We start from the raw sequence: 13,960 nt of genomic DNA, 5'->3' as shown, positions 1-13,960 counted from the left end.
CAAAAAACTTTTGCCCAAATGTCCCCAAGTTTGACAAAGAGCAGGAGCAGACTTCTCCCACTGTATCAAATTTGGTGCTGATCTGATGCCCAGTTTTTATGTTAGAATTTTTTGTTTTGACCGCCATCTTTGTTAGAGTTAACTGGTAGAGTGTACTTTTTTTAAAAAATGTGCAAATATCATGAATGGGTTCTCACTCATAATACCCTGCTTAACACAGGAAATGGAACACTAACTGTAATAGTGATCACCCCTGGTATGAATATTCAGCAGTGTATTTGGATGTACCAATTAGAGCTTTTGGGAGGCAGAGCCAGAGAAAATAGAAGGGAGGGGGGAGTCAGAGTCTAGGGAGTTCAGTCAGATAGAGTTTTGAAGGAAAAGTTTTGGGGCTTGAGGCAAAGAGAGAGAGAGTTTAAAGTAAAATACCGAAGCTTTGTGTAACTTTAAGAATGTGCTTAAGAACTATTCCTAAAACAACTTTTAATTAATAAATCTGTTTCTGTTTAAAAGTTCAGTACTGAATGGACCTGAGTCTTTCATAGGAAATAAATATAGGTTGATAAAGAGATCAACTGGTGGCAGCATGTTAAAGGGCACGTTGAGATACTTGTGTGAGCTCTGTGGTTGGTGAAACAAGCAGGGGTCACAGGGTAAACGCCACACTAACCAATCAGCATTAAGTGGGGCAGTTTATTGTGCCTTAGAGGATAAGGCACTCTTGCCAGGAAGAGGAAGAGTATGACACACATACAGAACAGGTAAAAAGCCATAGAGATTTTGCTAGGGCCGGATTTACTTGAACACCTGCAAATAAGCAGCAAAATACAGAAACCAGGAATTCATGCTTTAACATTTAACATTGGCTGTCCATGATACTAGTATTCTCCTTCCAATCCATGTAGGCATTAAATTGTACCTGTAAACCATATATTAATTTCTGTATGTATGCATATAGAATGAAAGAAATTAACAGCTAGAACTCTCCCACCCCAAATGAAACTGAATTCTTCATGACTGATCAGGAGACTGTTTTGTTAAGAACCAGGATTTATTTGAAGAATCACTTGTTTAGGATCAAATTCAAAATTTAAGCCTTTATCCTTAAAGCAGCGGTCCTGAACCCCCGGGCTCCATACTGGTCCCAGTCCGTGGCCTTGGAAGGACCGGGCTGCTGAGATGATTTTCAAGGGCCAAAAGAACATACGCATATGCGTGTGAACACTCCTGCCCACCTGCATGCACACACTCCTGCACATACCTGCCTGCCCCTCCACACACACTTACGCCCCCCTGTCTCCCAGATGTATGCCTGCACCCCCGCCCACCTAGCCAGACATTCTCCTGCACCCTGTACGCATGCACGGATGCTTGCCCCCCCCCGTCCTTGGGAGAATGGACTCCAACTAAACCTCCAACTAAAGGATCTGCAGCTACAGAAACCAAAGTGGGTGATCCACATTACATGTGAAACCCTGTCAAGTCAGAAGAATATTTTATTCAAAAGACATTACCGTTAATGTTGTCACAGTAGTAAAAGTGTTCGTGATTTAGAGAAGGGCACACTGAGACCAACTCTTGCAGGCCTTCACCTGTTACAGTCAAGCATCCAGACAGATTGAGATGTTCTAGACGAGGAAGCCCACCTCCCAGAGTCAACATCCTAGGATCAGAAACAAAAGTAAATTTAAGACTATGCCACAAGTGGTCTACAATCAAGAGTCAAGCATTAGTTTAGAATGGCTTCACTATAGCACAGAGTTGGGCAACAAGCAGCCCACATGGGGCCCAAGAATTCACTGTCAGCAGTTACAAGGCACCCAAAACTCTAAAACTTATATGTGCTTTTTGTTTTAAAAGGATGACTTTTAAGTCCTGTCTTCTAAGTAACACAAGGTAAATTCTGCCATGTTTTGAAAGGCAACCTTCCCAGGGCCATGAGAAACACCCTCAATTGCTATTTTAAATTTTGGCCACAAGACAGCTCAACAAAACTTTTGTCATAGCTTTCCCCCTGGTTTTGTAAGAAAAAAATGGAGGGGAGCTACAGGAAGAGATACAGTCCTAAAATGTCCAGGGTTGGGAATGTGGGGCCCCTGTTCCACTGGACGTTACACACACATGCTGCAGCACTTATTAACTTTGTTAAAGCTTAAGATTTTTCATGTGAAGGGAATATGAGACTGCTGCCATCCATATCATGGACAAGCTACATAGTTCAGTCCAGTGGTGAACCCAGAAGACATGGGAAATGGACTATAGAGAGAAGCAAAACAGTTCTTCCAGTTTTAAAAGAGCAAAAATGCCCTCATACAGTTCCTGCCTCATACGCTATCAAGGCTATCCAGATATCACAGCTTTTAAAATACAGTGAAATCTCGAGTTTTTCTAAAACTGCAGGTAAACCTGCCCATTCATGGTAGATGAGAAACTATTTCAACATTGATTCCAACTATCAAGGAATCTACAATATACCATTCAGTACCTTACATACTGTTTCTGAGAAGCCCTTATACTCTACCAAGGAGGAGCAACAGTGAAGTTTAAAAAATGCACAACACTTAAAGTGTTGAAGAGTATGGATATATAGTGTCATTGCATCACATAGGCATCCTTCAGTCTCGAGAGACTATGGTAACATGCTCTGAATCGAGGAGTGTCCTCTCCAGAGCATGAAGCCCGGGTAAGGTAATATGGAGCAGATCCCCCCTCTCCACATTGCTGAAATGGTCCAATGGAAAGGCAAGAGCCAATACAACTGGTTCCAGCAATGTCGCAGGAGTTGGCAGAACGACACATGCTGCCTTCGGGACTCCAGCTCCGGATTTTGCCTCGAGGTTAACTCCTGAAGCCTTTTCCTTGAGTGGATATAGCCACAAGGCAGTGGAGGTTTGAAATCAGAGTTTTCCTACTCCTAGATGGGCTGCCTTCCATGGCTGACGAGCCCCACCTATCCGGCCTACTCTTTAATAGTGCGAAAGTATGATCTGACGCCTAAAACTTTCCTGCCTCCCAGGCTTATGCAAATCTAATTGGCTTTCCTATTTACCATATTAAGGCCATAGATAGAATTTGAGAAAGCCCAGGGGAAAAAAAACTCAGCAAGGCATCCATGCAAATAAACCTGGCCTTCGCCCTCAGCCCAGCTTCCTAGGGAAAAGGGTCCAGGGTCCTGGGACACGCTCTTTTAAAGCAGAAAGTCCTACCCCTAGGCCCCACCCCCAGGCCATGTGGTAAGGAGACAAAAAGAAAGCCCAGGAAAAAAAAACTCAGCAAGGCATCCATGCAAACATACCTGTCATTGCATCAATAATCCTATAAGGCAAATAACTACAATTGTTCACCATATTACAGATGGGGACTGAAACTGAACTAGCTTTCCTCACAACAGGAGATATAGAGGTGTGGGAGAGGATACTCATATAATCAGAATGACAAATTGATTTGTGTCTCACTTTTATCCATATTGTTCAACCTATCTGGTGTTACATCAAGTTATATGAAGATCCTAAACAGTGTAAATGTCTAATGCCTAGTAAATGAAAAATAGGCATGATACATTCTTAATATCTGTGCAATCCGATTTTCAGCAATGGGAATGACATTTTTTCTCTTACCTTTGCACATAACATGTACTTGATCAAAAGCAGCCAAATACAGCATTGCCACTATTCTGCAAACATCTTCAATTAAATTACAATGGAAGAACTAATAGTTCTTTAAATTCTTTAATTTTAAACCACTCACTTTCACAGGCATTTTGAAACAAAATTCACTCTGCTGCACAAAGACTTTCTCCACTTGAAACAGTCAATGAATTGCTACCACCAGACTTAGCATTTTAAGAAATGACGAAATAAAGGGACAGCTGCATTATTGTGTGCTTTGGGTTTTTTTATAAGACTGCACTGATCAGCTGCAGCAAAGGCTTCAAAGGGGCTACATACCTGAGACCACTGTCTGTTATCTGATAACATCCTGATAGACTCAGAAACTGAAGAACTCGTGCAGTCTCTTGTTCTGATTTTATACTCCTGGTGTGTGCCAAGCCTTTTGTCTCTGACAGTTTAATAGTCCTTGGTGCACATTTAGATCCTGCAAATGCCTGAATAGTTCTTAATGCTGTTCCAGCACAACAGAACGAGTGGCCACAGTAGGTCAAAGCAGCAGAAGCACAATGCTGCTGCCAGCATATACTAGTCCTTAACCCAAAAATGTCTTTGCTGCAGCATGATGCAGAACAAGCGAAACTGGATGCTTGCTCTACCATACAAACTCCCTCCGTATTCCTGTGTTTCCACTCTGCAGCATCTTCAATATCTGCTAGGTCTTCTGCATCTAACATCCAAATATAGGTAGAGTTAAAACTCTCTGATCCAATGGGTGCTTTCCAATGGCTTTCAGTTCCTTCTCCCTTTATCACAAACTCATTTGTGGTATCATGCAAGCCGCAGTCCTTTTTGTTAGCCTGCAAGGTAACATCGTTGTTTCTCCACACTGTTTTTCCACTCCTGTTTTGACAGATTTTCTGAGATCCTGCTTCAAAGGACAACAGAATTCCCAAGGCTCTGGAAATCTTCCTTACAGCCACATCTGTGATTTTCTCACATCCAGAAAGATCAAGATGTCGGAGATTCTGGCAGCAACCAACCCAAGACCAACTGAAACAAACATCAACATCTTAGCTGAATGATACTTACTTTTCAAACAACCCAATATGTTTAAGGTACAGCAAACAGAATATTCAGGTTCAAAACTTAAAACAGTCATTTCCTCAACCTACACATTTAGGCCAGTAAGCTATTCCTTTAAAAAGGAACAAAGGAAAAATCATGTAAACACACCAACCCAACTCTGGCAGGTACCACATTGTGACCAATATCACAAACACTGGAAGAAGCAATATGTGACAAGAAAATAAGATAACACTAATGAGATTTGCTGTCTGTTGCATGTTTCAGGATACCAGCTACAAATGCAAATTTCGTACTAATGGTGGACTCAGGAAGATATGATGGAGTACACCATATAGATGAGCTACTTACCTATAACCATAGTTTTTTTAGTGGTCTTCTGTGAATTCACACATGTGGGTTGTTCCGTGCCTGTGTGGTTGACCTTGGAAACATCCAAAGCCTAGGCAGAAGAAAGAGTAAGCCACTCCCTATTAGAGTGCATGCTCTCCCATCCTAGATAGCAATCTCAGTTCGCTGAGCCTGCTACCATCTCCTGAGGACTTTTTCATGTGACAGGCTGAGGGGAGGGTGGGAGGGTTGCGTGAATTCACAGAAGACCACTTGAAGAAACTATGGTTATAGGTAAGCAACTTGTCCTTCTTCACTGTAGTCTCTGAATCACAAATGTGGGTGACTAGCGAGCCCACTTACCATCTGATGACACACTTTAACAGAAGATATAACCATTCTGCTGAACACAGTGCTTTGTTTGGCACAAACCCTGAGATAGTAATGGTGCACAAATGTTGATGGCTGAGCCCATGTGGCTGCCTGACAGCCATCCCTGAGGTGTATGTCCCGAAGGAATGCTGTGGAGCTTGACACTGCTCTTGTGTAATAACCCTTCGGGGGCTGGGGTGTCTTCTGTGAAAAAACTTGTTTTTTTTTTAAACCGAGAATGGCCCCAATATACTGAATGGATCGTGCTGACACAAGCCTGGACTTCTGCAGATTGACACAGAACCACAGTAGGTCCAGCGTGAATTGAATGTCCTGTTCAGCCTTTGCCTTTGAGTCCACCACAGTTGGGCAATTGACAAAATAGAGGAGAAAACTATATTCTGTAGCCTGAGGAAGGCTGCTATGGGCACTAGGCACTTCATGAATACCCAGTATGCCATAGTCAGTCCATATAGGAGGGTTGTGAATTTGCAGATGTGGCTTCCTACTGTGAATTGCAGGAAGCTACAAAGACAAGGGTTGGTCATGATATGAAAATAGGCATCCTTTAAATCAATCACTGCAAACCCATCTCTCTTTCTGAGCAGCAGAAGAATGGTTTGCAGTGTGACTATCTAGGATGTCTTGGTCTTTATGTAAAGATTTACAGTATATCACAGGTGAGTACACCCCCTCACATTTCATAAATATTTTAGCATATCTTTTCATGTGACAACACTGAAGAAATGACACTTGGCTACAATGTAAAGCAGTGAGTATACAGCTTGTATAACAGCGTAAATGTGTTGTCCCTTCAAAATAATGCAACACATAGCCATTAATGTCTAAACCACTGGCAAGTATGAGTGCCGAAGGAATAGGCACATGTGCGCATGTACGCGCACACACACACACCCCTTGTTAATTTCTTCTTCATTGCTTGAATTGTGGTGGAGGGCAGTAGCGAGAAGTATTGGGAGCAATATGGAATCTGTGAATTGTACGGCCATCTTCATAGTTTGACTATGATTTGTCATAACAGTATTTGCTGAATTAAAATTGTTCTCTCACAAAAATGACATAGAAGGTGTCTGCAGCATTGTTCCTATTTACTTCCCTAATTTTTCCAGTGGTTGTATTTGTTTTGTATCCTTTGCTTATTTTGTAGTATTTCTTTATCTTGCAATATTTATTAAAATTTCTTGTACTTAGATGCCACTGGTCTAAGCTTCAGCATCCAAAATCATGATGCTGTCCAGTCGCCAGTGAGAGATGAAGATTAATATTTATTCTCCACATTCTTCCTTGAAAGAAAGAAAGGAAAGGAAAGAAAGAAAGATGTGAGGCTTATGAACAGTGATTCTAGATGCTTCTTCACTTCATTAAAATAGGATGACAGAGAGAAATGGGGAAAAGCTGGAAATGATGCCAAGTTAATTTTAAATATAGTTTATATGGTTTCCTAACTATGTGATCAGAGCAGGTGAGTGATACGCATGGAATACTGGTAAGAAAGGTAATGATTGGCTGGGAGAAAATTAGATAAGGAGGGTGTGTGTTCAATCTGACAGAACAGTCTGATGTGGAGACATCAGGGAGAGGAAGATTTTAGAATCTGGGGTCTGAGAGAAGTATTAATATACAAGCAGTCAAGTGTAAGATGGAGGAGAACATGTGTTAGGAATCTTGGATTTTAAGGTGATGTCTGCGCAGGGGAGGGAAGAGGAAATAAATACAAGATTGTGCTGAATCCTAGAAGTGTGATGATTGTATACTGCCCCATAGTACTTAAAGCACTCTCCGGGCGGTTTACAAGTTAATTATGTAAGCTACACATTGCCACCCCCATCCCACAGTGAGCTGAGTATCCATTTCACCGACTTGAGAAGGATGGAAGGCTGAGTAAACTTCGAGCTGACTACTTTGGATTGAACTCTGGGTTGTGAGCAGAGTTTGGCTGCTGAACATTCTTTTTAAAATTGTTATTTTAAATAAAAACTTATCTGTTCTGTTCAAATTGTGGTTCAATGTGTGAGAGCTGCCTATGTGGCGGGTGTTTTATGAGCTTGAGTGAAGGGTTAAACATACACATACTATTATAGGAACAGCTAAAGGTTGCAGGTAATGAAAGAGGAAGAGAGGAAATATTAAAGAAAACACATTTATCTCTGTGGGGATTTAAGGAGACAATTACCTCACTAGCCAAGTGACAAAACAAAGGGAGGTTAAACATTGGTAACAGAGAATCATAGAATCAGAGAACAATTGAACTGAAAGATGCCTATGAGGCCATTGAGTCCAACCTCCTGATCAATGCAGAAATCTACATCAAATCAGATGTGACAGATGCCAGTCCAATTTTCTCTTGAATGTCTCTAGCACAGGAGTGCACACCACTTCCAATTTATTTATTTATTTATTCAATTTCTATACTGTTCATCTGGCTACAAGGCCATTCTGGGTTGTTCACAACATAATTATTAGTTCCACTGTCATACTGTTCTAACAGTTTAGCTGTTGTTCCTGATACTCAGTCTAAAACTGTAACTGGAGCCTAGAGAAATCAGCTGCATGGCAGCACAGCTGCTGGATGTTCCCTGCCTCCCTTGTCGAAACTTCTATTCCACCAGCTGGCATGTGTCGCTCCTTCCTTCCAAGTTGTATGTCCCCCATCTTATAACTGTGTGTTTGGTTTCTTTTGCTGAGGTGCAGTACTTTGCACCTATCCCTATTGAATTTCATTCTGTTGTTTTCAGCCCAGTGCTTTGGTCCATCATGATTACTTTGAATTTTGTTTCTGTTTTCCAGGATATTAGCTATTCTATCCAATTTTGTGTCATCTGCAAATCTGAGAAGCATTCCCTGCATTCCCTCATCCAAGTCATTAATAAAAATGTTAAAGAGCACCAGACCCAGGACTTTGTTCTGGAGTGCCCCACTTGTTACCTCATCCCAGCTGGAGAAGGAGCCATTAATCATCAGCCTCTGAGTACGATTCTCTAGCCAACTGTGTATCCACGTGATACTTGACCTATCCAGCCCACACCTAGTTAGCTTGCTAATCAGGATATCATGGGGTACTTTGTCAAAAGCTTTGTTGAAGTCAAGATATACAATGTTTACAGCATTCACTCTGTCTGTCAGGGAGGTTACCTGATCAAGAACTGAGATCAGATTAGTTTGGCAGGATTTGTTTCTGACAAATCCATTATAGCTTCTAGTTATTACTGCACTGTTGAAGATAGGAACAATCTTCCAATCATCTGGCACCTCACCCATTTCCCATGATTTCAACAGAATAATGGACAGCAGTTCTGAGAGTTCTCCAGAGCCGAGGTGGCTGGAGGAGGAGGAGAAAGCACTGCCGGGTGCTGAGGCGGCGGCTGGCGGGGCTGGTGCTGGGGGTGCCGAGAGAGAAAGAGAGCCCAAGAGCTGCTTCCCTGGAAGAGGTGGCGGCAGCAGCTGATGGCGGCTTGGAGGCGCTCTTCAAGGACGGGCTGGGAGCAAACTCCAATCTCAGGCATTACTCGGCGGTGGCTCAGGCGCTTGAGGAAAAGGGACGGCAGTCCGCCTTGCTCGCCAGCTGTCCCCTAGAACAGCGCCTCTTGCGCCCTCCATCCGGAACTGCAGCCTGCCAGCTGGCAGGCAGGCGCGCTGGCTGGGAGGCTGCAATTCTGGATGGAGGGTGCAAGAGGCGCTGTCTTGGGAGACAGCAGGCGAGCAAGGAGAGGCTTTTTTTGACTCTTGACAGCAGAGTATGCATGGGCACTTCAGGGGGGCAGGCAAGGCGGGGGTCACAAACTATCATCCAGCAGGCTGCAAATGGCCCCCGAGCCACATGTTTGAGACCCCTGTGATAAGATATTCCTTCAGCATTTGTTTTATCATTTTCCAGCAGTCCTGTCCCCTCCTCTTGCTCTTCACATTTGTGTGGAGGCTCATAGTCTGTCCTATGCAAAAAGATTGAGCTAAAATACGAATTGAGCACCTCTGACTTTTCTTTGTAATCTGTTATCATTTTTTCATCTTCATTGAGTAGCTATGCTCAATTTCTATTCTTTGTCTTTTGCTTCGCACATACGTGAATAATGTTTTACTTCTTTTAGTGTGTCTAGCTAATCTCAGCTCATTCACAGCTTTTCCTCTAATGCTGTCCCTGCATTTCCTTGCTACTTATCTGTACTCTTTCTTGGTGACCTGGCTTCCTTTTCACTTCCTATACATGTCTTTTTTTTAATTTTCAGGTCATCTCTTAGCTTTTCGTGACACCACAACAGCCTTTTTGCTGCCTCTCACCTTTTTTTCTTGTTGGGAATTGTTTGTAGTTATGCTTTCATAATTTCTTCTTTTTAGAAACTCCCATCCTTCTTGGACTTTTCTTGTTAGCATCTCCTGCCATAGGACCTTTGACAAAGGTAGGTGTTTAGTACTCTGAGATCTAGAATGTATCTGATGCCACCGTCCGTCTTGGGTACCACAAAATAGCGGGAGTAGAAACCGCGTGGAATGTCTTGATGTTGTACACGTTGAATAGCCTGTTTCTGCAGAAGAGATGATATTTCTTCTTCCAGAGCAGATGTGATTTTGACGTGGCCAATGGGAGGATATTCTGTGAATTCCAAAAGGTAGCCAAACTGAATGACAGCTAGCACCCATATGTCCTTGGTGATAAGCTTCCAATTGTCTAAGAATGGGGCTAGTCTTGACTGCAGAGGTATGGTGTTGAGAGCTACGGATGAGTCAAAGGCACTGTTTTCCTTTCTTTGCAGGCTGATGGTAAGACCGACAGTGTTGAGCAGAGGCCTGACGCCTGAATGGAGCATTGGCTGAAGAAGATTGTGTGGATCTTCCTTGTGGTGGTGACCTATAAGGAAGGTAAGGTTGTTGCGAAGACTGTTGATATTGTTGCTGGCCGAATTGTTTGCACCATTGGTATCTCTGGAATCTGGGCTGCTGTTGGATAGCATAGGACTGTTTTCTTGATTTTATGGAAAGTCTCCATAATCTCATCCGTCTTCTCGTTGAATAAGCCAGCCCCGTCAAAAGGCAACTCTTCGATGCGCACTTTGGCATCTTCTACAATCCCTGAAGACCTCAGCCATGCATGGCATTGTAAAGAAATTGCACATGTCAAGGATTTAGATGCAATGTCTGCTGAGTGGCGAGCTGCTACTCTTTGATGTTTGGCTACTGTCACCACCTCTGTATGGGCATTAACAAGAGCTGCCCTAATCTCTTCAGGGGCTGCATGAATAGTGGGTAAAACTTTAGCCCCCAGCTGCCTCTGGTATGCTCCAAGAGCCGCCTGGTAATTTGATACCCTAAGTAAAAAGGTAGCAAAAATACAATCTGTGCCCTAAGACATCCAACTTCCTTCCCTCACAATTGGATGGGGTAACCTTTGCCTTCCCTCCTGTCCTAGATAGGTTGGATAGGATGATAATAGAATTAGGCACCAGGTGCCTAGACAAAAACATGGTATCAGCACCATGGGTCCTATAATGACCCTCCATCCTCTGAGGAATCTGCATTGATGTAGAGGGCAGATTCCAAGACTCTGTAATGAGGTCCATCATAGCTGAAATGAACGCAAGGCTTAAGGGGTGAGTCTCCTCCCAATTTGAAATTCTAATAACAGTTGCCTGCCTGGTAGACACAGGGCTTGAATGGGGAGAAGCTTGGCTGGAAGGAATCTCAGCCTGACCATGGCTAGGACTCAGAGAATGGCTCTGGATGGAAACTGAAGCCTGAGCCTGTGAAGTCAAATGGATGTAGCGCCGTCTGAAACAGACTCGGTATCAGGCTGGTGCCAAGAAGACTCCTCAAAAACAGGGGATGGAACTGATACCGAGAGCAGAGGGAGATCACGGGGTCGATCCTTAGAGGTACACTTATCTTTCTTCTGTTTAATCAAAGCTTTTTCTTCAGGCTTTCTGTGGACACATGCTTTGGAGCCAATGTCGAAGTCGAGGTGGAAGACTTCTTCAAAACAGACCCCGAGGATTTTCTGACTGATTTTGTCAGGGATTTTGGCAATGGAGTGACCAGTAAGGTGAAAATCGGAGGCTTGGGATGAGGGGTAGAAGGTTGGGGTAGGGTGGACTCCATGGTAGGCTTAGAAGGGGAAAGGGATCTGTCCCACAGATAAGCTCTAAGTCTTCACTCACGCAACTTTAGAACAGGTTTGTACAACTTCTTACACTGTGGGCAAGATTGCGATTGATGGCCTTCCCCCAAACAAATCAAACAGCGGTTGCTGCTGTCAGTGAATGGTATTTTGGCGGCACACGAGGAACACCACTTGAAGGGGCCTGAAGTGGCCATAAACTAGTCAAAACACAAGAAAGAATAACTCACAGTTTGCTAATCCAGTCCCAAACCGCTGATCATAAAGAGAAGTCAAACCGGACTGAGATCAAACTGAAGAAATACACTGAATGAGGCAATAGTCCAAAATACAAAGGTAGGAAACTGTAAACGGTCTGAGATCAAACGCCATGAAATCACAAATGAATTAGTCCAGTAATCAAGATGAGAAATGTTAAACTCCATAAGCCAGGAAAGAACAAATGAAGGCAATGAATGAATCAATCAGTCTGAAATATGAAGGCGGGAAGTAGTAAACGGTCTGTGATCAGAAGCCAGGAAACAATGTGCAATCAAGTCCGGAAGGCAAAATTGTAGTACTAGAAGTCTGTGATCAAATAGAAGAGATAATCCAAGAGAAGTACGAAAATCTAAACCAGAATCAAACTGGAAAAAGCAGAAAATACGAAGCTGTAACAAGAGACGTTCCAAACGCAACAGTGGAAAAATGGAACTGAGGTGCACAGGCCAGTGGAGCATTCGTAGTAGGAGGCAATGTGCTACTAATGTTTCTTATTTTAAGCTCTTGAACAGGAGTCTCAAACTCCATTTACCTGGGGGCCGCTGGAGGCAGAGTCTGGCTGAAGCTGGGTCACATCAGATTTTCCGCCAAGCGGAGCAGGAGCCCAAAGCTGCCCAGGAGTTTTCTTAGCCCAGCTGGGGCTCCAAGGAGGAGGAGGAGGGGTGCGAGAGCCCTCCTCGCCAGCCACAACCCCCTCCAGCTCCTTCTTCACTACCACCACCAGCACCAGCAGCAGCAGGATGAAGAAGCGGAGAAGGGAGGGAGCGCCAGTGACCGCCTAGCGGGGGTGGAGAAGGGCATGAAATAAAATTTTAAAAAAATTCACAGAATTGCCTTGCCAAATGAGAAAAGCCCCCATTGGTACTGCAAAATTAAACAGAATAGGGTGGGCCCCCCAAAGGTGCGCACACACAAACACACAGACACGGAGATCCGGCAACCATCCTATGAGGGCCCCCCTCAAAAAAAAGCACACTCAGCAGCATTAGCAGCTACCCCCACCACAACAGAGGAGCAAACTTTGCAAGGTAAGCACAGGTAGCCTCCAGAGCCGAGGCGGCTGAAGCAGGACGAGGAGGAGGAGAAGGAAGCACCGCTGGGCACTGAGGCAGCCGCTGGCCGGGCTGGTGCTGGGGGTGCCGAGAGAGAAAGAGAGCCAGAGAGCCATTTTCCTGGAAGAGGCGGCGGCAGCTGCTGTTGGTGGCTTGGAGGCACTCTTCGAGGAGGGGCTGGGAGCGAGCTCCGTTCTCAGGCATCACTCGGCGGCGCTTGGGGAAAAAGGCCAGCAGCACGCCTTGCTTGCTAGCTTTCCTCCAAGACAGTGCCTCTTGCACTCTCCATCCGGAACTGAGCCTGCCAGCTGGCAGACAGGCGGACTGGCTGGTAGGCTGCAGTTCCGGATGGAGGGTGCAAGAGGCGCTGTCTTGGGAGACAGCTGGCGAGTGAGGTGAGGCTTTTTTTTACTCCTGACAGCAGAGAACACGTGGGTGCTTCGGGGGGGGGCAGGCAAGATGGGGGTCACAAACTACCATCCGGTGGGCCGCAAATGGCCCCTGGGCTGCATGTTTGAGACCCCTGTTCTAGAATATTCCAAGGAGTTCAGTGCAAGTACAGACTGAACCCAGTTGTGTGGATTCACAGAGGCCATGTAGAAGAAATCACAATTTTTTGTCTCATACCAATATCTTTTATTTATTCTTGATTTTTTTTTACCTTGATTACAAAATGGACCACAGAGGGAATCTACACCCAGTGACTCTGATCAGCAGGAGATTCCGACCTGGTGAGAGACATTTGTCTGCCTATCAATTGTTTGGATGCTGCAAAGACTGAAACCCTACATTAGGGGAAGGAGGTTCATTCTTTGCACCAACCACTTCCCTCTGGTGTGGCTACAAACTGTGGAATCCATTAACAGGAAGCTTGCAACATGGACACGGAACCTGCAAGACTCTGACTTTGTAATCCACAGTGTAAAAGGGACTCAGCGTGGATGCTGATACCTTGCCTCGAAGGCTAAATGACTAATGGGTGGATAAAAGAGAGTAATGTGGTATTACATGTTCTGTTTATGTATAGTTATGAAAAATAATTAAAATGCAAAGTTTGGATGGTGATGAACGAGAGGTATAGAATGAGGGTAAAAATAATGGTGAGTAGCTTTTTTGATGTGGAG

At 44.2% G+C, this 13,960-nt stretch overlaps 1 protein-coding gene and 1 long non-coding RNA gene across 2 annotated transcripts in view; one reads left to right on the top strand and one right to left on the bottom strand.

The window, feature by feature from the left end:
• FBXL5 (F-box and leucine rich repeat protein 5) overlaps positions 1 to 13,960 on the bottom strand; it is a 94,362-nt gene that overhangs the window by 11,470 nt on the left and 68,932 nt on the right. Inside the window, exons 9-10 of the mRNA XM_020806573.3 lie at positions 3,948 to 4,661; positions 1,515 to 1,663 (exon numbers count right to left, since the gene is read on the bottom strand). Of these exons, the coding sequence (XP_020662232.2) occupies positions 1,515 to 1,663; positions 3,948 to 4,661 (863 nt within the window). The remainder of the gene's footprint in view (positions 1 to 1,514; positions 1,664 to 3,947; positions 4,662 to 13,960) is intronic.
• LOC144589450 (uncharacterized) lies at positions 11,325 to 13,940 on the top strand. The gene is made up of 2 exons (XR_013545552.1): positions 11,325 to 11,448; positions 13,521 to 13,940. It is a non-coding gene; the product is annotated as an uncharacterized LOC144589450 (long non-coding RNA).

The sequence above is a fragment of the Pogona vitticeps genome, chromosome 5 (assembly GCF_051106095.1).
Source record: "Pogona vitticeps strain Pit_001003342236 chromosome 5, PviZW2.1, whole genome shotgun sequence".
NCBI lineage: Eukaryota > Metazoa > Chordata > Lepidosauria > Squamata > Agamidae > Pogona > Pogona vitticeps.
The sequence above is the reverse complement of the archived record's forward strand: the minus strand, read 5'-3'. Positions and strand labels throughout refer to the sequence as shown.